The sequence below is a fragment of the Perca flavescens genome, chromosome 21 (assembly GCF_004354835.1).
Source record: "Perca flavescens isolate YP-PL-M2 chromosome 21, PFLA_1.0, whole genome shotgun sequence".
NCBI lineage: Eukaryota > Metazoa > Chordata > Actinopteri > Perciformes > Percidae > Perca > Perca flavescens.
Window position 1 is genome coordinate 12045910 of NC_041351.1, and position 27935 is coordinate 12073844.

The window sequence follows — 27935 nt, forward strand, 5'->3', positions numbered from 1 at the left end:
TCTGGATTGTCTTTGTGTAATGGGATAATGTGTTTTGCAAGAAACATTGACTGTGGATTTTCGCCTCTGAACCAGCACACAATGAGCAATTTGCATTTCAAAGCCAACCTCATATTCACTAGCTTGGTCTGTATTATGACAAGTGAGCCAAAATCCTTGGAGCATCACAGGCTGCACGTTTTGCTAAAAGGTGCGAGTAATGTGGCTTACATAAGTGAAGCTTCTGTGCGTGTGATTGGCTGTATTATCTGAGAGGGGGAGAACTTGTCCAGGTTTGCTTTGCAGCTCAAGTGATATGGCACGGAGAGCTTTTTCTCAGGGTTATATATAGTATCCATATTGGAGACACGGATGTCCTAAAATCTTCTTTCTGTTGTGCTCACTGGCCTCAAAGTGCAGCCTCAAAGGGGCTGTGATGGGGAGACAAATGTCTTCACGAAACCTCACTTATTCTACACCGTTCTCACTTCCCTGCTTCTCATACACACTCAAAATAAAAAGCCTCCACTAGCCGGGGGATAAAGAGGGATAAATATTTGATGTTTATATTTGTGTAGTTTCTTTCAAGCCGAGACACCTGAAAAATATAGGTCAAAAGGAAATCAGTGCCCCCCAATTTGGCTCGCTTTTACTTTTAGAGACAAAACAGAGCACCTCCCTGATCCTGAATTCTAGAAAAAGTGCTTTAATTATTTACATGTGGACTGGGTAGCAGGATGCTGCACCCTTTCTGGGGCTTGAACACACTTTGATGCACACACATGCAAATGATGCACTGTCTTATTGGAGATATCAGACACATGCGTACAAGAGACGTGTCAATTGACAGCATCCGTCTGCGTCATCGGTATTGGTGGGAGCTGTGAAGGTCAGCCTTTGATTAGCCCTCACACTTCCATCACACCCCTGGAGCTTTCTCTTTTTGCTCTTAGTTAAATGACAATATAATGGATTATAAAGGAAATTTTGGTTTGAATTTTGAGTGATTTTGAGTGACTCATTGCAAGAAAATGTGACTCAAATCTCATCACAAAATGAAAAACTGGGTGCCAAATGACCCATGTTTTATTAGTAATTTTCTTGTTTTAAACAGTTATTATGAAGAAAACTAACAAAGAAAGATAAATGAAGCATTTTTCACAGATAGATTTAAGCATAATCTGAATGAAAAATTTAATTTTGTGAATCTGTAGAGAGTAGTCCACGTTCTACCTTAATTCACATCCCCATCACTGGCCTCTAATGTTAATGCTGTCTCATAGACAATCAGTAAAAGTAGGCATTGACCAAATTGTTGATTTGCAGTGGATTTTCTCCAGCCTTCCAATGAGGAATGTGCGGTTAGGAGACATTTGGTTGCCAGGGACATAATCTCACTTTAAACTTCATGAGTGCATATAAACAAATTACAAACCAGAGGATTAGATGAACAACACATAATGAGATGTAACTGCAGATATCACTATCCAGCCTGCAGAGCTGCAGCCTGCACGGCTTGAGGTTCATCCTCTGATATTTTACAAATAAGAGAATAAAACCCATTCAACCTTTTTTATTTGTGTATACAGTATGCAAATGTCCAGCTGAAGAAGAGCAGCACACTGTCTGTCAGAAGTAACATATTACTCTATAAATGGCTTCCACTTAATGTTTTCACTGCATGAGTTTGAGGTTTTAAGGGTGCAAGAGCCCCTCATTTCAATCTAGTGTGATGGTTTTAAGAATTTACATAATTCCTAAACATTCCAACTAGTTTTCAACTAGCGCCAAATGGATTTTGCCTGCAGGAAAAAGAAATTATTTGAGATGTTACATAACCACTGACATTGTTCAAGCTGTGCTAAACTGAAGTGTGGAAATGTATAGGCACACTGTGTACCGTATTAAGCTTTAAAGCCAGGCCCTGTGCGCTAGCTTGCTCCAGATGAGAGTCACAATCCTCATACAGGCAATACACTGAAGCTCTTTAATTATACAGAGCACTGTCAGTAATTATGGTATATGAGCTCAATGTAGATTTTCACATTCAGCATTTCTGCAGTTCAGCTGTCTGTACTGAGGCTACAGATAAGCACATGTACAGTAGATAATCTTATATATGATTCCATTGCTTTTAGATCATTTGTTTCTTAAGATATGAGTCTTGTATGATGTTGCCCTCATGTGAGATCTGATGGATTATGTGGAGCAGAAGAAAGCTCACAGAGTGGGGCAGATGTGTCAGGGGACAATCCAGATGAAGAACAGGAAACTATATATACGATCTGGGGGTATACAATCTGCTCTGAAAGATATCAAATCATCAAATAAAAGATACTGGATTTCTCCAAAATAATAGCCTATTCAGAAGTGTATAATCCATGTGCTGTATCAATAACTGCATTCACTGAACAGATGGGGCTTTGGAAAGCAAAGTTCAAATCAATAAATACAGGTTGTAATATTTATATAACTGCTTAACTGTAAACACTGCTCAGTTTTGCTGTAGTGATTTGAGAGCAGTGGTTCACAATCTTGTTGGCTTGTGACCCCCTAAAATGTATACTTGTGACCCCTCATCAAAGATAATGGTGTTGACATGAGTTGTGATCAGTTTAACCAAAGAGCCATTTTTCCTTCTCAGATTGCTTCCTTATAAAGGATTTTTATGGTCTTGAAGAGAAGAAAAGGAACTAAATAAAAAAATCTAGTATTTAACCAGAATAAAGAAGCAAATAGAGAAAAGTCATAAAAGAATAACCTTAATTGTGTGTAAAATAAAGTTTTTCATTTATCATCTCTTTAATCTTCTTGTGAACCTTCTGATCTATGTTTAAACTACCAGTTTACATTCTAAAATTACAAATCTACACATGGAGAGTATTTCAGAGGCTGAATCTGACATTTATTAGACTGTATATATTATCATTTGAGATTAAAAGTTCATTCTTGACGTGGAAACAACAGTTGTCTCACCACAAGATCCATAATTTTCTGGAGCATAAGGAAATAACCCAGCTGTCATGGAAGTGTTCAAATTCCCATTTTTATGTTGTTTCCCGCCATAACTGAATACAGTAGTCATTTTATACACAACATAATAAACAATTATCCATAAAGTAGGAAAAAAGGTCTTCAGTAACACACATCTGAACACAGTGGTGAAATACAGTATAGTAGGCTACGGACTGTACTTTAACTGCTCTTTCATGTTTTATGTAAAGCACTTTGAATTGCCCTGTTGCTGAAATGTGCTATATAAATAAAGCTGCCTTGCCTTGCCTTGCCTACTTTTATGCTACTTTATACTCCTACTCCACAACAGTTTAGAGGGAGATATTGTACTTTTTACTCCATTGAATTTAAATGAAAGCTTTAGTTACTTGTTACTTTACAGATAATTACGTTTTATACAAAGTAGGCTATATGTATGAGCTTTAAATAGGCTTTGATGCACTCTCTTAGATGAAACTTCACGTTAGCTACCAAAAACAAAAAGTACTCATTAGCAGAATAGCCCATTTCAGAATAATACGTAGCCTTGTATTATTCTGAAATGGGAATTCTGAATTATTTACGCATAATGTGTAAGTAGCCTACAATATTTCCCTCTGAAATGTAGTGGAGTAGAATATAAAGTAGCATAACATGAAAATACTCAAGTAAGGTACAAGTATCTCCAAATTGCACTTAAGTACACTACTTTAGTAAATGGTACATCCCACTAGGCTACTGGGTAAATTATTATAATATTTTTCTTAATGGGAATTAAAGAGACGGGGAGCCAGGTGCGTCTAAAAACAACGCCCCGCCTACGTTTACCTTAAACGTCCACTGCACGGAAATATGATTGGCACAGGGCTACAGCTGCTTGGACGGTGAGACATGGCGGAGTTTGTAGTCTGACAGAGAGAGGCTCTCGGAAGAGTTTTTTACACTTTTAAACATGTCGAAAGAACTTGATTTCAGGACGACAATGTCTTCGTAACGTGTGCGTAGCGGAGCTTAAAGAGGCAAAGACGTGATTTTTTTTGTCGGAAAGGACGGAGCGGCGGTTGGGAAAATGTGTTGTCATCTTCGTGCAGTCAACAGCCTTGGGCAACAAATATGGCTACTTCTTGTGTATCCTTCAATTCGGGTTGAAAACCGTCCCGACTGGGTCGAGCTGGATAGTTTCGGGGAGTTAGGACAGTAGTACGAAGTGAAGTTGACTACCAGAAACGTAGCTAAAGAAGCTGGATTTGTCCCGAAGCTGGTTTTGGTTAAAGCAAAGCGGAGCGAGATGGAGCCCAAGCATAAAGAGTTGTTGGAGAAATGTTACCAGAACTTGGTGGAGTCGATTACAGATGCGGACCGAGTTGTGGATGTTTTGGCTCACTGCGGGACCATCAGTCAGTCTGAACGCTACGAGCTAGGACACAACTGCTCCTCCAACCCCGAAAAAGTGGACCTTCTCCTGAAGATACTGATAAGTAAGGACCGAGACCATTTCGCAGAGTTCTGCACGGCCCTGGAGAAGACGCACCCTCACCTGGACTCTGTGCTGCTGAATAGCACCGGACCAGTGGATCATACAACTGGTAAGAAGCAGAATAGCCTACTTATCGGGCACATAACAATGAAGTACTGCCTTGTATAAAGGCATGCAGAAGCATGTAGCCTATAGCTCTATTATGGTGATGTATGGTGTGTTGTGACTTGTGTCCTTTATTTTGGTTGTGATCCAACCTGTTTTCGATCCTGCTCTGGGCATGATCTAACTGACATTAGGGGTATTGACCATATGACAACTTGATTAAGGACATGACTTTTCCTTTGGGCAAAAAGATAGAGAGAGAGATAGGGCCCAACTCATGTGACGTGATGCTTATTTACACTCACACTACTGTGCTTGTTTCCTCTGCCATGTCCCTAAAAGCACAGCCTGCCAGCCCTTTGTGAAAGTGTTTAGCCTAATGGACCTAAAAAGACCCAAACAATCAATGTAGTGACAGCAGGGCTGCCCGAAGTTGTGAGTGTGAATCAATAACCCACTCTCAAAGTCAAATGAATGAGTGAAGAATTACATGTTTGTTAATGCACACAGTGACTTACTATAGAGTGAGTCCCTCACTGTGAGAGAGTAGAGAATGGAAGATGTCCGTTTCATTTGTGTAATTGGTACAAGTGCAACTGAATATTTTTCATGATCAAATAATCTGTATAGTTTTCATTAATTTGATAATTGTTTGCCCTAAATGTCAGAAGATGCCATTCACAATAATCCCAGAGCCCAAGTTGATGTCTTCAAAATGCTTCTAGGGCTGCAACTATTTAGTTATTTTCATTCTTGATTAGCCTGCGCATTATTTTCTTGACATAATCATATCAAATTGGTGTATGAAATGTCAGGAAATAGTGAACAGTTGCCCATCAAAATATCCCACAACCCAAGGTGACTTTTGTCCAACCAACAGACCAAAACCCAAACATATTCAGTTTACTATCACATAAGAGAAGAGAAAATCTGTACATTTGACAACTTGGACAAGGGAATGTTTGGCTTTTTAAGTTAAAAAAAATAGTATTCATTTTCAATTGATTGATCAATTGACTAATCATTTCAGCTCTAATGTCGTTGTTTTGTCCCAACAACAGTCCAAAATGCTGTTTCTTAACATAAAAATGGATTGTACATTAGGGCTGCACAATTAATCACAATTTTATCGAAATTGCAATGGACTAGTACAATATCCAAATCGCAGGGGGGGGTGCAATATTTGTTAGAGGCAAACAATGTGTCAAACCATTCTGAATGAAGTATTGTGTTGCTGCAGAGACGTCCCAACCTACAAACTAGTACAGAAAAAATCACACTATAATCATTTAACATTTTATTAATTTTAATATTTTTCAATGAGAATAATGATACAAAAATGATCATTCCCTCCAATATCGTGAATCATATCGCAATCGCAATATCGGTCAAAAATAATCGCAATTAGATATTTTCCTCCATTTCGTGCAATGTCTCAGCCTTCTGTAGAATTCCTTTGGGATACTCTTCTCTGCAGTTCATTTAGAGTAATAGGAGTATAATTTTGTCCTGTTTGCTCACAAAAACAAATCACCTTTTCCCACTCAGGGAGGAGTAAATATGTTTTTCTTCCTCGCCATATCCCAAAGCTACAGAAAAACTCTTGCTGTTTTCATAAGGCTGATTCATTTATCATCAAATTCAGCATAAGCCCAACCGGTCATGATTTATCTCCCAAAACATATAAGCGCAATATTCCCCAGTAGTAATGCATGCACACCACTACATGGTCCTTGTTCAGCACATCTACTGCACCTTTTGCATTTTTGCATTAGTTACTTTGTTCACACTCCTGTTATTGCATCATACTCAGTGAGCTGAATGGTGAGGTGTTAATTATGCATTTATTCTGTCCTCATTATTCATAAGAGAACTGAAGCTGCAGAGTGATTCTATTTTTCTAAACCTTTTCATTTTTGCGCTGCATTTCACAATCGTGCACCGAGTCTAGAACGGAGTACTGAAGGCTTTCTGCTGCTGTAGAGGGTTGTACACACATGTTCTGGGCTGCTTAAAGTAGTGTGGTAAGTCTGCAGCTCCCTGTTGGTAGTCACACAGGATGCAAATGGGCTGAGCTGCTTTTTGCTACTGGGCAGACAGGTTCCTCCACTGCATAGCTAAAAGAAGGGCCTTTCCCTAGGAAAACAGTAGCTTGTTACAAGCCTATGTTTTTAAATAATGTGTGCTGTCAGCAGCCTGATCTCGCAGAGGGTGAGAGCTAGATCATCTTTGTAATCAGAACGTTAATGAGTGAGAGCTTCATTAATTAACCCCAGCAGGTACAGAGATGCCAAATGTAGCCTATTGAAATGATCACCAAGCTGCAAGATTTTCACTGTGATGTGAATAAGATGCATCCCTGTACAGTACTTAAAAAGGTGTGTACCCCAGAGGGCTATTTTTTTCTTCTTTTTTTTAAATAAATAAACAAATATTATTCTATAGTTGTGTATATAACACTTCAGGGCTTGACATAAGATACCTTTTGTTTACAGATTGTTCTACCTTTTTTATTGAAGAACAATAACATGACGGAAGCACATCATAAGGGTTTGTACCGTGGCTGACATGCTCACTTGGCTGTGCTGTGCCACTGCAAAATAAGACTGGTAGTAGGAGAGTTCTAATGTCTTAATACAAGAAAACAAGACTGTTTACAGCCACACTAGCGACTCTATACGGTTGTAATGCTCACGTAAAAGAAATCCAAACTGTTACATAGATAAACGTACAAAGTTTTGGAAAAATTGAAATTTTGACTTGATAATGGAGCTAGTTGAAAAATCATAGGATCACCAAAGTTCACAAAGACAAATGTCTGCAACAAATTGTTATTAAAACACTGGATTCATTCTCTGGGCACCATTAATGTCTGTACCAAATTTCCTGGCAATAGTTGTTAAAGTGGAACTCCACCGATTTTACACATTGGTTTAAAGGTCTTGTGGAGTACTACCACATATATGAAAAAATAAGTTTGAAGCCTTTGGGGCTCCAAAAGGAACTGTGAAATCTTGTAAATTGCCTCAAGTGATGTCACGCTGATGTAACACGTTACAGGTATAAATAACACAATGCTGGCTGACTTCTGTGCACTGTAAATGGCATGCTGTCATTTCTTCCTTTGGAACATTAATGTTTATTATTTAACACGGTTGCTTTTCCTGCTGTAACAAGTCTAAGTGTTTGCTGTGAAAAATATCTAATTCATCACTACAGTTAAGGCTTTATTTGCACATGTTCCTGCATATGAACATCAATAAACTGACAGAACTTCACAAATGTAACACTTGATGCTCATTTATCTTTGCTTAAAGGTCCAATGTGTAGGAATTTCTCCCATCTAGTGTTGAGATCATATATCGCAATCAACTCTCTCGCACCACGCAGTTCAAAGTACGTATTAGAGCTATGGTAGCCTTCACGCTTCAAAAAGCCAGTCTCTTGCTCTTTTCAATATCCTTTTTCTGGGCGAAGAAGAAGACTCCTGTTCCTGAAATTTTGATTTTGAATACATGTGGTCCTCCATGTTTCTTTCTTCAAACTTGCCGGGGCCATGAAGCTACGATACCCATTAGCAGCATTAGCAGCTCCTGTGAGTTTATCATGTGACAGCGAAAACGCGAAAGGCGGAGCAGTATGTCCTGTATGTCCCTTACCGGCTAACGTATTTCAAGATGGCGCATGAATATGGAGCGTCTACCCCAGTTCATGCGAATGCAAATGTAAAATTTCAAGCCAAAAGGAATACTTGGAATTGATGGTGGTGGTAAATATTCATGAAAAAGGACAAGTTTGTGAACTGGCAACACATATTTTGATGATGAACAACTAAACACGTTACACACTGGACCTTTTTAAATGTGCAACAACAACAAAATTCATCTTTGAATGCTCAGCGCCCTTCAGATGAATTCATAGATTTTATGACTTCTGAAACTGGATGCATGATGATGATGATGATACATTTATAATAATACATGATAATACAGGACACCGATGGACAAGACTTAATTTGCTTTATCTAAAGCTGGATCAATAACTAATGGACCTACACCGTATGAAAAGTGTAAACCAAATTACTTTTGCCCTAACCTTGTTGTAGAGCTGTCAGATCTGAGTAAGAACACAGACTTATTTTCATGGAGAAGACACAGTATTTATGAGTGTTTCTCATTCATTATCAGTGGAGCGGAGTGATTTTTAGAAGATATCAGCATTTAGTGTTGGTGTTCATGCTTTCAGCTTTAAGAGAATGTGTTTTGTTTTTTTTGCTGGTCAGAATATGCACCAGGTTTGCTGTGACTTTAGAAAAGAGATCCACCTAAATGAGTGTTTTGAGTGGTGAGGGTCAGACCGCAGCGAGGTCCATGTCACATGACTCTATGAGCTATGACACAGTGAACCTTGCCCATTGAGACTCTGCTCAAACATAGTCATGGGAAACTTAAGCTAGAGCGAGAACAAAGAGCTTGATCCATGGGATGCCACGGTTCCTGAGGCACATCAGTCTTTTTTTTTTTTTTTCAGTCCTTTGCTGGGAAAAAGAGGGGTGAGCCATGGCTCCTTCCAGTCTTAATCAAACTCATAGTCTCCTTTTTAGCTAGTGGGAGCTCAGCCAGTCAGGGATTGATTTAGAGTACTGGGACGTGGGTAAATAAAATTGTTTGTCATGCTCCCGCTCCTAGTCGAGCGCTAGACTTTACATCAGGGGTGAAAGTTGCTGATTTAGGCTAACTGAACTATAAGCTGCTCATCCCACGGCCGAGTTAGATCTCAGTAAAAGCATTACAATTAAAAAATTTTCTGACACACTTAAAGGTGGAGATGTGTGGACGTGCTTATTAGATTCACATTTGATGAAAATAGTTAACAGTTGGGAGTAGTGTCGAAACACATTAATAGACTACAATTTTAATAGTCTGTTCATTGTTTAAGTGAAACATGTAAAACATTCTGGTTTCACCTGCTAAAATTTGTAGTTTTTTGTTGTTGACATTTTTGTTATTTAAGAATTTTGACCATGATTTGTCCGGAGTGCCACCAGAATGATTTGGAATATGCTTTAAACACATACAATTTCAAAATAATACAATAGTTTTACCAGTGAAGAAAACAATAACTGGCTTTCAGATATGTTGCTATTTCAAATAACACAATCTTCTCCATAATATTTACAGTGTTGTACTGACGCTTCCTTTCTGTACTGTTAATTATGAATCACTGTTGGCTATAAAAGAAGGGGCTTTCACAGGGGGGACTGTGTGATGTTGTCAGAGGAGATAAAAGGAGAAGCTCTGAGGCTGCAGCCTCTTTGGGGCCCTGGCTAGTCAGTATTCAAGCTCTCTGCCCAACTGATAATTAGCCACACTCTGCTGTCAGCCCACAGGCCAGCTATCCCAAGTTGGGGAAAGTCCCACCTTATTATGCTTCCAGCTGGCCTTTTTTTCAGTAAATGCCCCTGAATGTAACTCAAGCTCCACTGCCTTGATGTACCATACAATGCTGGAGATAATCATCAGACTATAATGCAGACATGGTCGAGTACACTCACATCTGACTTTAATGTTTTGTTCGCCTCGCAGGGTCCACTTACAGCATCTTGTCCACTATGCCGTCGGACTCAGAAAGCAGCAGCTCTCTCAGCAGCTTAGGTGAGTGGGGCGCTCATTGTGGTGGTCAGGTGTTCAGAAATGCAAAAATAAAAACATTATCTTAAAAAAATATTATTATATATATTGTATATTATTTTCTATTAATATAGAAAATATTTTTCAAATAATAGTCATTGGTCGCTGCCTGTTAGACTCTAAGCACATGCAAGTGATTACACAGATGTGAGAAGGATTTAACCTCTACACACACACACACACACACACACACACACACACACACACACACACCCCATTTCATTTAGTCATTCTCTGAGGGCGAGAGGATTTGACTGGTCAATACTCCCGAAAGGGAAACAGAACTTTGAATTGTATCAGTGCGGGGATTTCTGTGTAATATATTCACAAGCCCTGAGGTTAATGAATAATGAAGTAGAATATTAAACTGATTTTGGCTGCAAAAATGTGAGCAATGATTAAAATTGATAGAGTAAGATAAAGGTTAAGGCTTGTAATGAATGTGTAGATGTTTGGTCCAGTAGCTACAACAAAGAGCTCTTGCTTGTGATTGGTTAATATTTAGACCAAGTAAGTTCAGTCTGCGACTCTTGAGCATTGCGAGTACACAAGTCTTTCGTCAGTGTTTTTGCACGTTGTCAGTAAAAAGATGAAAACAAAGAACACATCAGTTAAAGTGAACATTTAGAAGAAATTGATGGAGCAGCACTTCCCATCATTTGAGCTTTGTGAACGGCACATGCCACGAGTGACATGCTGACTCACACAGGTACGCCTGGTCAAGCCTCCTCCCCTCCGCCCGCTCACATGGACAGCCACCAGGTGAACGAGAAGATGGAGACGGTTCTGTTCCAGCTCAGACATGTGACCCGCGAGAGGGACGAACTACGTAAACGTCTGGCTCTCTCTTCACCCGGAACAACCTTCGATGACTGCAGGTACTGTTCTGATCTCATGTACCGGATTCCCTGTTTTCCAAAACAAACCTTTACAGAAAAGCGCACTAGTCCTGTGTATACCTGCACTCTATGAATAGAGGCATTTTGCCTTGTTCAGCTTTTAAAAGCAACAGACAACAAAAGAAGTATGGTCTTATGTGATGCAAAATTGTTTTAAAATATGCTCAATTCTGTACAAGGGGTTAGCATACAATTTTAATGATGCCTCTCTTCAGTTGTATTCCCATGAGCACAAAGTTTGTATGATGTTTATCTCATTAAGGCTTCTCTCATCCTTCCATGTCACGTCTTAAAACTACATTTTATTGCATGACAATTTTGTCTCCATTCTACCCCCTCTGTGAAATAGACCAAACACAAAAGCAGGTCATGACTACGAGCGTCTGAAGCTACAGTGCATGAAAGCAATGGCAGACCTCCAATCCCTGCAGAACCAGCACAGCACCACCCTGAAGAGGTGCGAGGAGGCTGTAAAGAAAGCAGACTTTTACCAGTGAGTGGAAAGCCCTACTGCACGGCCTTTCGTCAATTTTTTAACAGCCGGAGCATTTGTGCTGTATGCCTTTGCAATCAGCCGGCAGGGTTTTAGCTGGTATTCCGTTCTTCCTCTAACATATTCACAGCAGATTGCATAGAACAGATTTGACTTTTGCGAGAGTAATATGGAGGAAGCCTTTTATACCAGTCCAAAAGCTGATGAGTTAAGCCTTGAAAAAATCCTTGCAGCCTTTCATCAATTTGATTTCATCTTTGTGATTGTTGTAGAAAAAGACTGTTTCTATTGTCTTCTTAGCAGCATAAATCCCGAGTCGTCTTTTCAGACCAAAGGTTGAGAGCATAGTCTGAATTACTCCTCTATAAGTAATGCCCTTCTTAAAGAGTTCATGCCAAAGCATGCTCTGTAATCATCATCTGAACGCTGTGTGCATGGCACGGCATCTGTGCCATGAGGATAACGCTACGGACACAGCATTTGTTGTCCCGTGAAATAAGCTGAGCTGAGTCGATGTGAAGGGGAGGCTGGTCCATTTATGTGATTTAATGATGCCATACTGTCTTCAAAGTGTAGGGAGCCAACATCTGGCCCCAAATGCAAACAGACAGATGAAGGATTATTGCCATTTTTAAGCCTCTCCTTCTGGGCCCTGTTTGCAATTAGAATAGAAAAAGTCTTTATTTATTACTGCCCTTTCTTTGTCTGTCACTTACCCGTTCACACTAAACACCATCCTCTGTGACTGGGAAATGGGACATTCATGCCTGACCAATGAATTGTACTATGATCAATAAGGCACAGCACATAGGCTTTTTATTTAAGGTAGGCAAGTAAAGCAGTAAATGCATGTTGGATTTGAAGGACTGTCTAAAGAGTTGTGGGCATGGACGTGAGCAGAACACATCTAAAAAGTAGGCAATATGCACAGAACAAGGGAAATCATGTCTATTCATTTGTAGTAATTGTGTAGTGTTAATTCTCAGTAGTCCTGAAGTGATTAACTGACGGAAAGGAAATTACATGAATCAACAGCAAATTTCATGATCATTTTCAAATTATTCCAAATATTCTTCAAGGTGAGCATTTGCTGCTTTTAGCAGTTGGGTTTGGTTTGTTGTTGGTCATTTACAAACAAGCAACTTGAAAACATCACCTTGGGTTCTTGGAAAATTGTGATGGGCATTTTTGATATACCAGCACCTTGTCATATAGGCTTCCAGTACAACAAAATGGTGTTTTCACACAAGGCACTAATACATAAAGTCTGTATTCATACATAGAGTTCAAACACAGAACAACACCCCCCAAGGGCTAAAAAATTTATTGTTGATTTTAACCACGGCTGGCAGTGTCCACGGTCTGATGGTACTTGCTGTGGTATCTCCTCAGTACACTGCACAGCCGTCTGGGGAGCGAGCATGGCCAGCTGAAAGAGGAGCTCGAGGTGGTGAGACAGGACAACATCCAGCTGGTCATGGAGCATAACCACCTAAAACAGGCCTGTGAGGAGCTGAGGAGGCTGCATGGCGACGACCAGAGAGAGGTGGCTGAAATGAGGATGCTACACCAGCAGGTACTCGGAACAATCTATATTCATGCTTATACGTCCACAGATGAGAATACAAACATTCACCAACGTTCATACTGTCTGCACACACTGTAGTACTTGCACACTCGTTTCCATCTCTGACTGCCTTTTAGATTCAATCATTTGGATCTTGACATTTTAGACAGAAATCAATATCTCTCTGTGACCATTACTTCCAAGATGACAACATCATTCAGAGAAATGGGGTCAGACAAACTCGTCCTCCCATGTCTCCATCGTTCAAAACATTCTTTCAAATTAGACAAATGACTTAACCTGCATCTTTTACTGTTCCATCGTCGGACATGTAGTCTGACTACAGTCAGAAGGTCAGATCATTAAATGTTTGCAGTACCTTACATAAACATGGGGAATGTCTTTCGTGGCTCTTTGATTGTTCTCAAAGCTAATGTCGTCATTAGGTAAAATAATGTTCAGCGTCAGTCAAATTAGGAATCAAATTAACTCAGTGATGTCAGTCCAAAGTCCACTTATATATACAGTACCAGTCAAATGTTTGGTCACGCTTTCTCATCTCTCATTCATTTGAATGGGAAAGTTTTTCCAAACTTTTGACTGGTACTGTATCTGGAAGGATATGTGTGTAGGATATAGGTTAGATGTAGGCCTACCTAACCAAATGATACACTGATGCTTTTAAGTTAAGACAAAAACAAGGAGTGTAAATGTGATATCCTATAGACTGACGGGCATCTCATTCATTGAGAAATTTTGGTGACTCATGTAAAGGAAGGTTATTGTGATCAGTATTATTCAAGACTGCAATTTGATGCCATGTCATAAATAATGACAAGCTGAAGGAAACGGGTAAAAAATACAATATTAAATAAGGAAGGAATCTTTTGTGTGGGAAAGAATCATAAGCTTTATTCACTTTTTAATGTATCGGGGAAAGTCCTGCACTCTTGCTGATGCGCTTGTGTATACATAGTTGACGAATGATCTCGCATAGTTATATAGATTGCTTCCTGTTTCTTGGATTGACAGTGGAGAGACAGATGGGAAACATTGGGAGACTGAGGAGGGGTGTGACACGCAACAAAGATCCCTGACTGAACTTGGGACATTGTGGTTATATTAGCCACTATACCACCAGAAGGCCCCGGGATCCCTTCTGTGACAGTTCCTTTGATCAGCACATGGATTGAGTAAATGTACACATATTAGTTTATTTTATGAATTTATGCTAATATCACACATCATCTTCTGTGATACAATCATGTGGTTAGTCCAGTTCATACCACAAACTAACTGTTATTGTTATGCAAGTTTTTACTTATTACATTTATATCCAGAGCACCCAGAAGTTGCACAGAGTTGCAGGCAGTCTAACTTTTCTTTTTTATGTGATTAAATGTTTTTTAATTTTCTTAAAGAGAGCAATGAAAACCCACACATCCAATATACAGTACATCTCTGTACTACATATATGTAGTACAGAGAATATACAACGTTTGAGAACATTTTGCCATCTAACTTTTCTGAAATCAAAAGCACTAGTGAAGCCCTGCCATCTTTGGTTGAGATTAGGTAACTTTTCTGTGCAAAGACACTGTTAACAAAACATTTAAAACTAACCTGAATGCATGTAAATGTAATTGAATAAGCCAACAGTGAATGATCAAATCTCATCTTTTTATAATTATACTGAAAGACTCAGTCCATTGCATCATTTGCCATCCTTATTGACCTCATTAAATGCATCACAACAACTGGATGAAATGAGCATCCCATTGTACCCTAATTCAGTAAGCGCCTGAATGATGTTCTTTCCAGGTGATGAGAGAGGGGTCATCTGATGTCCTCAACAAGCTTTACGACACCAGTGTGGACAAGTTGGAGTCCATGAAGAGTGACTACGAGGCTCTCAGGAAGCGCTACAACGAAAAGACGTCCGGTCACAACGCAGACCTGAGTCGTCTGGACCAGGCTGAGGAGGAGAACCGCCGGCTGCAGAAACAGCTGGACATGCTGCTGAAGCAGAGAGATGCTGCCATCCACTATCAGCAGCAGTTCTCCTCGTCAATAAGAAGGTAAAGCAGGAAATATCGCGGACAAATCAAATCCGCAGCAATAGAAGCTGCACGCACACAGACACGGCAGCTGTAAAACGTCTAATGGTTAACAGCAGTTGCAGCAAACTTTGGTTCAAACTCAGTACTGCCGAGTGTAATGCCAAGGTCAAATATGCACAGTGCTTAAAACATCCTCAGTCCAAGGCAGATTAAGCTTTGCAGATGCCTTCCCATTTGAGTGTTTCCTTTAGGATGCTGAGATTTCAAACTTGGTCACTTGCTGTTTTTGCCTGTCTGTGTTTCTTTTTTAATTAAAAATTTTTTTTTGCAGCCAAACTCAAAAAAAAAAAAAAAAAAAAAAAAGCATCTGCAAAGGGTGACAAGTTATCAAAAGCAATAAAACCCAATACATTCCCTATGCTGTACAGGTTTGACAGCACACAGCAAGAACTGGCCAAGGCCGCATCCCAGAACAAGGAGCTGCAGCGAGAGATGGAGCGGTTGCAGTCAGAGGCGACACGGCTCAAGACCCAGCAGCTCAAGGCGGCAAAAGAAGGCGAGAAATACAAGGAGGAGCGGGACTCTGTGATCAACGAGTACCGTCTGATCATGAGTGAGCGTGACCAGGTGATCAAAGAGGTGGACAGGCTTCAGACAGGGCTGGAGATGGCAGAGGCGAAGCTGAAAAACACTTCCTCAGAGAGACGGGTGGCCAGTGAGGAGCTGGAGGCCCTCCGACAGGTAACTGCTGACTCAAGGGGTTCTTCTTAGTCTCATACTAAGATTAAATTAGGTTAAACGTGTTCCATTAAGAAATGGGAGAACAGTCTTGTTTAGATAATGGACTTGTTAATTTATATCTGTAAAACATGTTTTCATCATTCATTTTTTCAGTTTCATCAATTTCACGATGTTTGCTCCAAATTTACAAGGGTACTTGTGTTGAAGAATGACTTATTGCATAATATCTGTGTGACAAATGTATTCACTGTAGTTAAGCTGGTTACAGCTGCTGTCATTATTAATTTTGGCAACACCCAGAGCTTTTTATTGAGGCTCGGAAAAAAAAGCAGTCATGTGTTGTCATTGCTATTGAAAGGCTACAGTTTAACCTGAGTCGCCCAGCCAATTAAAAAACCTCAAAATTGACAACACAAATTGTCGTCTACTTCTTTTAAAAGGGGAAAAGGTCTTTGTAATCCTCAGTTTTTCACCTAATAGGAAGTTTGTGTTAGTAGCATCTTCAGTTCAGTGAGATGAGATAAGATTTTATTGATCCCCAAGAGGGAAATTCCAGTGTCACAGCTGCTGGACAACAAACAGGACTAAGAAGATGAGTATTTACTTTACTTTTAATCATTCATCCACTTCTGTTATGTTTTTGTGCAATATGAAGGAGCTGGCCTCCGCACTGGTGGACAGGGACCGGGCCATCTGTGAAAAGAACGAGCTGCTGGAGAAATACTGCCACGAAGTGAAGGACAAGGCCGAGGCCCAGAAAGAGCTGAGCCAGGCCTGCAAGGACATTGAGGCGGTGCGTGAAGAGAGAGATGTGGCCCGCAAGGAGAGGACAGAGGCCATCATCCAGAGGGACCAGCTGCTGCGAGAGTATTACCAGGCCAGACAGGTAGCCAGACAGATGGGAGATTTATCATTACAAATGGAGGGATTGATTTATACCCCTGACAATAATCCCTTCATCCCATCTCATAGAGTAGTAGTAAAGGTTTTTTTCAGCAGCTGGCAGTTTTCCACACATTGATTTTGTTGAGAAAGTGTATCACCCATCCCACTTTTCATTTCAGTGCGATTGTCAGATTAATTGCAATGAAAGTCCTGAAATTCGTGCATTAGGAAATTACAGCAATTACAATGAAAAGGCTCTTCGACTTTCTTGCACAAGAAAACGGCACTGCATCAGAAATGGATAATTAAGCCCAACAACAGTACAGTAAAGTCTAATGGAATTAATTTAGCTATGGACTAAATTAAGGCTCTCACTACACTTGGCTGTCTCCCTGCTGTACAATTAGCAAGAGAGACTTGGAGAGCATTTACTACAGACGCACCAGCACTCTAAGTGAGACGTACACTTTTTATACTACTCTATATTTGACCCTATTCAAACCACATTAACTGATCCAATTGATGACACCTCAAACTACCCTCATCATGGATGGAAGTTGCTTTTTAGCTTGCTTTTTAGCTTGCAGCAATTGTTTTTAGGTGTTAATGGTTAAACTTTATGTAAATGTAATCTTTTAAGTCCGTTAAGTTGATACATCAATGGGTTTGAAGGCTTCACACACACCAAAAACAAGATTGTACACTCTGCAAGGTTACTCTGGACAATGATTGAAGGTTTAAAGAAGAATTACATCATTCATCCTATAAAGTGAGCCATCAGGAATGTGTTTGCATGTATATGGTTGGCCACTGTGATGAGTTGCTGGATGATTTTACATTGCTTTGCAGCAAAAGTTGAGCCAGGTTCAACTTTTGGCCAGAAAACTCCAGAAAACTCATTTTTTGTGGCGGAGCCTGTACATCAGAACCCCTGCTAAGCCAGTGCTGTGGTCTCAAAAAAATCTATTCGGTGACTGCCTTTTCTTTTATGGGATGAACACAGACTCAAGTGTCTCATGCATCTGTTGGAGCAAAAACATTTCTTGCAGAGAAAATGATCAAATCAAGTCCTCTTTTTAAAATAAGTCTACCATAACATCAAGCTCAATATTAGATTAAAAGCACCTTGCTGCTCACACCCTTTGTACAGCCCTACATTCACACTCGTCATTTTACATTTCCTTCAACTCCTCCAGAAACAAGACTCTGCCACTCTGGACATGGAACGAGCCAACAAGGAGATCGAGATGCTTAGGAAGCAGTACGAGGCCATCTCTCAGGAGCTGAAGGAGGCCGTGCAAGAGGCTGAGGTAGCCAAGTGCCGACGAGACTGGGCCTTTCAGGAGAGGGACAAGATAGTGGCAGAGAGGGAGAGCATACGGTGAGGAATATGTTCACAAGATGTCTGTTGTATTTATGTTGCATGTAAAGAAAGGCTTGGATGAAAATAGATTTGTTTACATTTTGTCTGATGCTGATTTTGTGTGAAAATGTTTACATCTGTCAGCACGCTATGTGACAACCTGAGGCGAGAGAGGGACAGAGCTGTGAGTGATCTGGCAGATGCTCTAAGGAATCTGGATGACACGAGGAAGCAGAAGAACGATGCTGCGCGGGAACTCAAAGAACTAAAGTGAGTCATTCCTCCACACTTTTTGTTTTTTGTAAGTTTTTGACCGCCTCATTTTCTGCACATTTTTTAGGTTGAACGTTATTCACAAAGTTTCTAATTGTGTCGGTCTGTGCTCCTCTTGTTTTGGGGATCCAGAATGATTTCATACCAGATATTTTGTGCCACCCAGTGGAGGAAGTATGTTACTGACTGAGCAAAATTACTTTTAAAGGTGACTGTACTAATTTAAGAGATTCACATTTTATGTGTCTTGCAGAGAAAAGATGGAGGACCAGTTGGAAACGGAAGCACGGTTTCGTCACCTGATGGCTCACAGTTCACATGATTCAGCCATCGACACGGACTCAATGGAGTGGGAGACGGAAGTTGTAGAATTTGAGAAGGACAGAGTAAGAATTGCTGGGAATCTTGTGATTTTCCTAATGTATATTCATTAAATTAACTTTGACTGTACCACATTTTAATGTACTATCAAACTGTAAATTAATTGTTTTGTCTTATTCAGGACATGGATTTGAAAGCACTTGGGTTTGATATTGCTGAAGGGGTAAATGATCCTTATTTACCAGGAGATTGTGGCATATTTGTCAGTAAGGTGGATAAAGGAAGTATTGCTGAAGGAAGATTAAGGTAAGTGTCTCACTGCTTTCTCAGTAATGTTGTATGTGTTGGGTATCATTTGAAAGTTTTATATATTATTTTGGTTCTGAAAAATGCAGTGTGTTTGCATAAATAAAATATTGAAAAAAAAGCCTAAGAATCTGAAAAAGGATTCAATGCCACGTTTGATACTTAATGCATCAGACACATTTAGGTCGTAACTCAAGAAGCATTGAGATTCAATATCCAGTCCTATTTTATTTGTGTACTTATTGTCTTTTGGAGAATTTGATTCATTGTACCATCACTCTGGTTCTCTCTGTGCAGGGTAAACGATTGGTTGTTGAAAATTAATGATGTGGACCTGACCAATAAAGATAGGAAGCAGGTGATCAAAGCGGTGCTGAGCGGCGAGGGAGTGATCAATATGGTGGTTCGCAGAAGGAAGTCACTAGGAGGACGGATCATCACTCCAATCCAGATAAACCTGGCTGGACATAAAGGTCAGCTTAAACCAAACTACTAAAATGCTGCTGTAAACAGGCAACTAATACTCAGTAGTTGATAATCTTATTTAGTACTACAAACAGAATAATGAACAGATGATGGATAGATGGATTACATATTTTATGTTTTTTGAAAGATAGACAGTTAACATGAAATGTTATATGGTTTATGATTGTTTTTCTGTCTAACCTCTCAGACAGTGGCATAGGTTTGGAGAGTGGAGTATTTGTTGCCACGTTGGCTCCTGGCAGTCCAGCTGCGAGAGACTGCTCTCTTACTATTGGAGATAGACTTTTAGCTGTGAGTATGCTGTCCAAAAACTTGTTAAGTTAAATGACAAGAGTTGATGCCATGAGAAGGAAGGAACGCACTATATGCCAATACTTTGAGTGCACACAATGCACTTCTCTTCATAGTGTACTGTCTTGGTAGTTTGTATACAGGAAACCTATGTATTTTACCATTTTGTACTATGAGGTTTTCAAATGAATGTCAATCAAATTAGCACCATTGAAACATTTTTATCTAGTGTCAAATTGGAAAAGGCTAAATGTTTGACCAAGATTTTTTTCTTTTTTCTCTTTTGTCATCTTCGAGAATAATTAGTGAAAGAAACAGAATGTTCACAGACACACTTGGTGAACTTTGTAATTCCCACACATGTATACATGACACGTATAGTATGTTGTCTTTGAAGCCATGTCGTGACTGCTGGAGTCTTTTTGATCTTGTCCACTACAGATCAATGGCATTGCACTCGATAACACATCGCTCTCTGAATGCGAGTCTCTACTGAGGAACTGCCGTGATTCTCTCAGCATCTCCCTCATGAAGGTGAAGTCCTCAGACCTACACACCCGCACTTGTATGCTTTAATATCTTGTTGCTTAAAAAATAAAAAGTATAGTGAAATAAGTTTTTATTTACCTCCCTTCATCAACAGTTCCTCCCACAGAGCTGTTCTGGCCAGAGTTTATTTGAAGGTTTGAGAGACTCAGAAAAGATCTCTCGGCTCCAGTCCTGCGAGATCCACGCCAGGAACTGCAGGAACTCCAAGCACAACTGCTCCACACAAACAGACATTTGCAGCTGTGACTTGGGCGGCAGAAGGGACGAAGTGTGTCAGGATACCGGTGACTCTATGGATTGCAGCAGCAGCAGTTCTCACTGCCACCTCAAGCCTTTTTCCAACAGCTCTCTTCACTCCCGCTCCCTTTCCACCTCCCACAGTCCCTCAGAGCACCACCCCGACTTCTGCTACAGGAGGCAGGAGCTCCACCATCGCTCCTTCACCCCCGTCCTCTCCGACTGCAGCTCTCCTCAGACAGCTGTGGACCGAGTGCAGAGCTCATCGGCGAAGCCTGGTGGAGGCACATGGCCTAAAGTCATAGCGGGAGCTGCTGTTTCTGAGTGTGCCCAGCTCTCCATCTACAAAAAAGCCAAACAGAGGAAGTCCATCTTTGATGTGAATGCTTTCAGGAGACCTGATGTGTCCCCGAAATTGGACTACATGTCTCTTTCTCAGATACCCAAGCACTCTCCACAGAGCTCAATATCTGAATCCGCTCAGACCCCTCCCACCCCGCCAGCCAGGAGCGACTCGTTCAGGTTCAAACATCGCCAGCAGAATAGCTCGGCGTCAGACTCCACCATCACCACCGGCACTCCCCCAGCATCCCCAGCCCAAGCTACAAGCCCGCAGGAAGATGGGAAGGTAGGGAACCAGCTCTATTACACTGATGCTCCACCAGGGGAGACCAAGAGCGTCTTCAAGAAACCTTCTGACACAGAGGGGATTCGACACCGAGCAGAGGAGAGGAGGTACCGGCCAAAATCAGCACCGGCACTGCGGCGAAATGTTACTCCATTACACATCCCTGTTCCCATGCAGGTACAGTAACTGAGATACAGCCTTATCTGATCTGGCATTCTTGTTGATGTGCGTGTTTCTACATGTTATAGACAAAATTATGAATTTTAAATAAAATTAAATCCCTCCTTGATTGCGTCTTGCAGGTACAGAGTTTCTCTAATGACGAGCACTCCCCAGAGCCGATGGACTTGTTGCGCTTCTCTCCCATGCGAACCAATCGTTACAGCATGCCCTTTGCACCCCCCAGCTACAGCAGCATCACATCACGTAAGTCATGTGAACAACTTCACCTGTTCGGTTTTGCTTTTACATCCAGAAAATGCATGCTTGAATTTGTCCTTCGTTCGGCCTTCAATCGAAAATTAATGGGAGACATATGACGGAAATGTAATTTGACCGTACCTTTTTACTTCTTATCACAGTGTCTGTGTTGAGTCTTATTTGATGTTTGATCTTGTTCCGTGTGTTCCTCCAGACCCAGCACAGCGAGGTTTAGCCCCGTGTCCTGCTGTGACGGCAGTGATGAGGAACCCGGTGTACACCGCCTGGAGCCATGAGATCCAGGCCAACAACTGTCCTCCAGCTCCCAGCTCAGGCATCCACCCACATTCACATACAAGGTGTAAACATCTGCCAGATTTTTTTAAATTTTCCAGACTCCTTACATTTTTCTTTGTTCACACTAATAGTTCTTTTTCACAGCAGACATTTTTACTCGTGACCGTAGGAATAGCACAGGTGTTAGTAATAACATTGTGACATGCCACAATATATTCGGTGTTCTCTGTTTAATATCATTATATATTGAATATCTTGGGTTTTGGACTGCTGGTTGGACAAAACGAGACATTTGATGATGCCACCTTGTGATGGGAATATTTGTGCTGTTCACTGACATTGTATAGATTTGACGAGGATTTTTTTTGACCGTTTGATGCTAAAAGTACTTATTAGTTGCAGCCCTATAGTTTTTTGCCATTCTACATTGATTTAATAATCCTGTGATGGTGCATTTTATTGAACAAAAAAACCCTGCCTCAGATCTCATAAACACGTGTCATGTAGCAAATGACATCTTGCTCTGGGTTGACTGATTGACCGGAGGGGACTTACTGAGGCCTTTTTCTACACACTTTTAGCCCCCAGCATCAAGGTCACCTCAGCCTGGACCTCAGCCACAAGCACACTGGGAACTTGACTGAGGCGAGCTGCAGCCAACCACCACATAGTACCAACTCCCTGCCCTCCAGCGCCAGACAGGGTAAGTATGCAGTCCTAGTTTAGGCGAATCATAACTTGTATAATATGTCCTGTAAATTAACTCTTATATATTTTCGTGTTTTTAAAGAGTCGGGACACCGGAATTACAAACGTTCTCTTACTTTTAGTGGTGTCTAGCCATGCAGATAGTTTGGTTGTGTTTGAAGAGATCAGAAACAATGTCCGCGTTACAGTGGATGATACACAGACCTCACTGTGAGCTAGGGATGACTTTTTTTAAATTTTTTTTAAGGAAGTAGTAAGTAACCAGGATATTTTCAGCACACACCACACACGTCTACTGCGCCTCTATTGTAGTGGAATGACGGCAGAGATTCCCAGTGTAAGTATGTAAAAATCTGGGGGTGTGGAGTTAGAAAGACATGAGCTTACCAGACCTCTGTAGCTCAGCAGCGTTACTGTACGTTACATAGAAAAGACCACATATTTAATGAATGTTTAGATGTCATCTAGCAACTAAATTGACGAGATGTATTGACTTGAGATGATAGTAGTAGTAGTAGTAGTAGTAGTAGTAGTAGTAGTAGTAGTAGTAGTAGTAGTAGTAGTAGATTTTATTTAAAGGAGTCTTTCTCTGCACTCAAGGACACCGTACAGGGATAGATAAGACATTTTAAAAGCAGCAAAAATACAGTGGGGGAAATAAGTATTTGACCCCTTGCTGATTTTGCAGGTTTGCCCACTTACAAAGAACGCAAAAATCTACAATTGTAATCATATGTACATTCTAACAGTGAAAGACAGAATCCCAAAGAAAATTCCAGAAAATCACATCATATGAATTTATTAAAATTGATAACCATCTGATGAGGAAAAACAAGTATTTGACCCCCTGGACAAACAGCAAGTATTCTGGCTCCTACAAGCCAGTTAGTCTTTCTTTAAGACACAGCCCCAATCCGAACCAATTATCTACATCAAATACACCTGCCTCACCTCGTTACCTGTATAAAAGACACCTGTCAACACCCAAACAACCAGCATCCAACATCACCACCATGGGCAAGACCAAAGAGCTTTCTACGGACATCAAGGACAAGATTGTTGATCTGCACAAGGCTGGGATGGGCTACAAGAGAATCGGAAAGCAACTTGAGAGAAAAGATCAACTGTCGGTGCAGTTATCAGGAAATGGAAGAAGCACCACACCACCGCCAACCTCCCTCGGTCTGGGCCTCCATACAAGATCTTGCCTCGTGGGGTGTCCCTGATCATGCGAACGGTGAGGAATCATCCCAAAACCACAAGGGGGGGGACTGATGAATCAACTGAAGGCAGCTGGGACCACAGTTACAAAAGAAACGGTTGGTAACACACTACGCCCGTCATGGATTGAAATCCTGCAGCGCACGCAAGGTCCCCTGCTCAAGAAGAAACATGTACAGGCCCGCATGAAGTTCACCATTCACCACCTGGACGACTCAGAAGAGGCCTGGAAGAAGGTGATGTGGTCAGATGAGACCAAAATAGAACTTTTTGGCCTCAACTCAACTCGTCGTGTTTGGAGGGCAAAGAACACCGAGTACAACCCAAAGAATACCATCCCCACCGTCAAGCATGGTGGTGGCAACATTATGCTTTGGGGGTGCTTTTCAGCCAAGGGGACGGGACAACTCCATCGTATTGAGGGGAGGATGGACGGGGCCATGTATCGTGAAATTCTGGACCGACATCGCCTTCCCTCAGTGAGAGAGCTGAAGATGGGTCGAGGATGGGTGTTTCAGCACGACAACGACCCTAAGCACACCGCCAAAGCAACAAAAGAGTGGCTGAAGAAGAAGCACATCAAGGTTCTGGAGTGGCCTAGCCAGTCTCCAGACCTGAATCCGATTGAAAATCTTTGGAGGGAGCTTAAAATTCGAGTTGCCAGGCGACAACCTCGGAACCTGAATGATTTGGAGGCTGTCTGCAGGAGGAGGGGCCAACATCCCTGCCGGTATGTGCACAAACCTTGTCACCAACTATAAAAACTGTTTGACATCTGTGCTGGCCAATAATGGCTTTTCTACAAAATATTAACATGCTGTTTGTCCAGGGGGTCAAATACTTGTTTTTCCTCATCAGATGGTTATCAATTTTAATAAATTCATATGATGTGATTTTTTGGAATTTTCTTTGGGATTCTGTCTTTCACTGTTAGAATGTACATATGATTAAAATTGTAGATTTTTGCATTCTTTGTAAGTGGGCAAACCTGCAAAATCAGCAAGGGGTCAAATACTTATTTCCCCCACTGTAAATAAAACAACCGAAAGAGGCAGGGCATTTGACATCAAGTGGATTAGGCAGTTTTAAACAGATGTGTTTTGAGTTGCAATTTGAAATGGGGGAATGAATCAATGTTTTTGAGTTGGGGTTGTAATGAATTCCAGAGACGGGGAGCAGAACGGCTGAATGCTCTGCTCCCCATGGTGGTGAGACGGGCGGAGGGGACAGACAGGTGTATGGAGGAAGAGGATCTGGGGGGAGATGACGGTGACTGATCGGCCACATCATATATTATCATTGTAGTAATTCATCAGAGCAGTCTATCGCAATGTCGGGGAAAACAAATTACCACCTTCACTAAGCAATATGCTGGGGGAAACCCTGTATCTGCATGGCTTAATAACTACATAGGCAAGTGAGAAAATTTATTTTTTGTTTTGTTTGTCATTTTCAGTGAACTGAGCCTTTTAAATATGTTTCCTCTGTTTGTGGTCTTTAGGCTCCTCCAGTACTTTACAGTTTAGGGCAGAACGCATTAAGATCACTCCAATTCGTTATCCACGCTCCACTGGATCTGACAGAGGTACAGTTGAGTTTGGCAGCTACATCGTCTGATAACGAGAATCACAGCAGCAAACAGCAAGTCTGAATGCATGCCCTTCTCCTCTGCCACTCCAGGCTCCCTCTCACATTCAGAATGTAGCAGCCTGACACCTCCAATGTCCCCTGTCAACCTGGAGACGTCGTCTTTCACTAGCAGCCAGTCGCAGAGCTCCATTTCCACCCAGCACAGGATATCAGTCAGTCCTGCTCCAGTTGGTGACAGGCGGAAGGATGGGTAGGCCAGCCCCTCGTCCCAGTCATTATGCTGCCATCATTCAGCCGAACACAACGTGTTTTCCACCATTTGTCTGTACTTCTGTCTGCTTCATTGTGATTAAATGCTTGTAAAGCAGTAAACAAAGCTGTGAGCCTCCATCCTCATAGCATTAGAACACTGACTACCTATCTATCATTTTATTCTCATCTCTCTCCACTCTGCTGTTCATTACAACTTGAAATCTTTCCCTCCTGCTTTGGGTGATTACTTTTCTGTCTTTCCTCTCTCCATCTCCTTCTCAGATTTGTCTCTTATAATACTTCCTCTGTCAGACTTCCATTGGCAGCAAAGCCCAAGTTCCTCTCTTTAAGAAGCTTGAGGTTTGTCCTGTGCCGCTTGTAGCACATATGCAGTATATGCACTACCTGCAAGGCTGTTTAGAGCAGGAATATCAAGACCTTCTGTGTACACACTGCAGATATACAATGTCACAGCAATGGTGCTAGATTTGTTTGAATGTTTAATATCCCTAATAAAAACAGCTAATGGATGTGTATCCCTTAGGTAATCATATCTACTGTGCTTTTTATTTATTCAGAATGCTGTTGAATTTTGTATGATCGCATGACTTTGTTAGTTTCTGAAATCCACTTGGCACGTCCCACACAGCTCCCAAATCTTTATTTTTGAGACTTGTTTAACCTGAAAGCTTGCAATGCATCTTTGCTTTAAAGAAATCGTCAGAAGCAAATCACAGTACGGAGAGCTACATTGCATTGAAAGGTCCAATTGCACTCAACAGTTTCTTTGAATTTTGTATGGAATTATATTGAGTTTATCTCATTCAGAGTTGCATGTTGCATCCTGCCAGCAGCCTCATGGTTTCCCACAGATGTCAGAACATTACAGTTGAGCATGTTCCCCTTGTTTGTCCCTGAAGGCCATACTTGGAGGAGCCACGCAATGTGACAGTACAGAAAGGAGCAGAACCACTGGGGATCTCCATTGTGAGTGGAGAGAACGGGGGAGTATTTGTGTCCAAAGTGACAGCAGGCAGCATCGCACACCAAGCTCGTTTAGAGTACGGTGATCAACTCCTCGAGGTACAGCAGCCACCAAGCTTCAACTAGATATCTAGCTGTTTATTGTTTCTTTCTGTGTCTAATGAATCGCTGTTGTTTCCAGTTTAATGGAATCAACCTTCGCAATGCCAACGAGCAGCAGGCACGGCTGGTGATCGGGCAACAATGTGACACAGTCACTATTTTGGCTCAGTATAATCCCCACATGTTTCAGCTGGGCAACCACTCTCGCTCAGGGTAAGAAGGCGAGGAGGAAAGAACACCAATAAAAGTAACTTTAAACCGATTCATTTCATGAATTTCAGGTCATCAAATGAATCATTCTGGCAACAAAAAAAGAAACTGTCAGCACAGTACCAGTAAAAGTTGTTTTCAGTAGAATGTAAAAAAAAAAGATGAATGGAATGGTTATGCAAAATGTAAATACATGAACACATACCGCTGTGTCCACAGCAAACAAACCTATTAGGAGTATGCAATCAAACGACAACATACTGCAGTGCCAAATTTAACAAATTAGATATCAAGTAACAAATGCAAGAGTAAATATTCAGTACATGTTCAGAGTATGGCACAGCTTTTGTGTCCTTATTTCAACTCCTGTCTTTTTTTTTTTTTTTTTTTTTTTTTTACATTGACTTTATTTCCAAAACTCATACTCTTTATTTTTAAGTAATTTTACGAAGAGTGGAAAAGATTTTGACTCCTCTCCTGTTGTCCTTTAGTTCTCGTATGGAGTCCATCAGCAACCAGCCGACTCCCCGCGACAGCGGAGCCACCTCCCCGGACAATCACTCCACCGTCGACACACTGAGTGAGCAGGACGAGGGCACCATGACGCCGCCGTCCAAACGGACGACTCCTGCCACCAGCCCTCAAGACTCCTTCAGGTGGGACTGGAACATATTTCTGTTCCCAACGATACTGCTATTTTTATGTTTGGTGTCTTTTTGTGTTTCATATTCTGTTTGTATTTCACTTTTGACATTTTTTTTTCCTGTTTGTCTTGTAATAAGTGACAATTTATTATTACCATAGCCA

General features: G+C 41.1%; 1 protein-coding gene across 2 annotated transcripts in view; it reads left to right on the top strand.

Moving 5' to 3' along the window:
* Positions 1–3801: 3801 nt before the first annotated feature.
* Positions 3802–27935, top strand: part of LOC114548087 (disks large homolog 5) — a 36447-nt gene continuing 12313 nt past the window's right edge. The window contains exons 1-24 of one of the 2 annotated variants that reach the window (XM_028567792.1): positions 3802–4559; positions 10141–10209; positions 10955–11123; positions 11494–11637; positions 13030–13213; positions 15026–15282; positions 15693–16005; positions 16661–16891; positions 18087–18271; positions 18398–18523; positions 18780–18912; positions 19029–19153; positions 19451–19626; positions 19827–19930; positions 20372–20464; positions 20574–21521; positions 21647–21770; positions 21979–22123; positions 22643–22764; positions 25492–25575; positions 25671–25830; positions 26753–26915; positions 26998–27131; positions 27620–27784. In XM_028567792.1, coding sequence (XP_028423593.1) covers positions 4262–4559; positions 10141–10209; positions 10955–11123; positions 11494–11637; positions 13030–13213; positions 15026–15282; positions 15693–16005; positions 16661–16891; positions 18087–18271; positions 18398–18523; positions 18780–18912; positions 19029–19153; positions 19451–19626; positions 19827–19930; positions 20372–20464; positions 20574–21521; positions 21647–21770; positions 21979–22123; positions 22643–22764; positions 25492–25575; positions 25671–25830; positions 26753–26915; positions 26998–27131; positions 27620–27784 — 4652 coding nt within the window. In that variant the 5' untranslated portion in view covers positions 3802–4261. The remainder of the gene's footprint in view (positions 4560–10140; positions 10210–10954; positions 11124–11493; positions 11638–13029; positions 13214–15025; positions 15283–15692; positions 16006–16660; positions 16892–18086; positions 18272–18397; positions 18524–18779; positions 18913–19028; positions 19154–19450; positions 19627–19826; positions 19931–20371; positions 20465–20573; positions 21522–21646; positions 21771–21978; positions 22124–22642; positions 22765–25491; positions 25576–25670; positions 25831–26752; positions 26916–26997; positions 27132–27619; positions 27785–27935) is intronic. The other variant, XM_028567794.1, reaches the window with a different exon arrangement.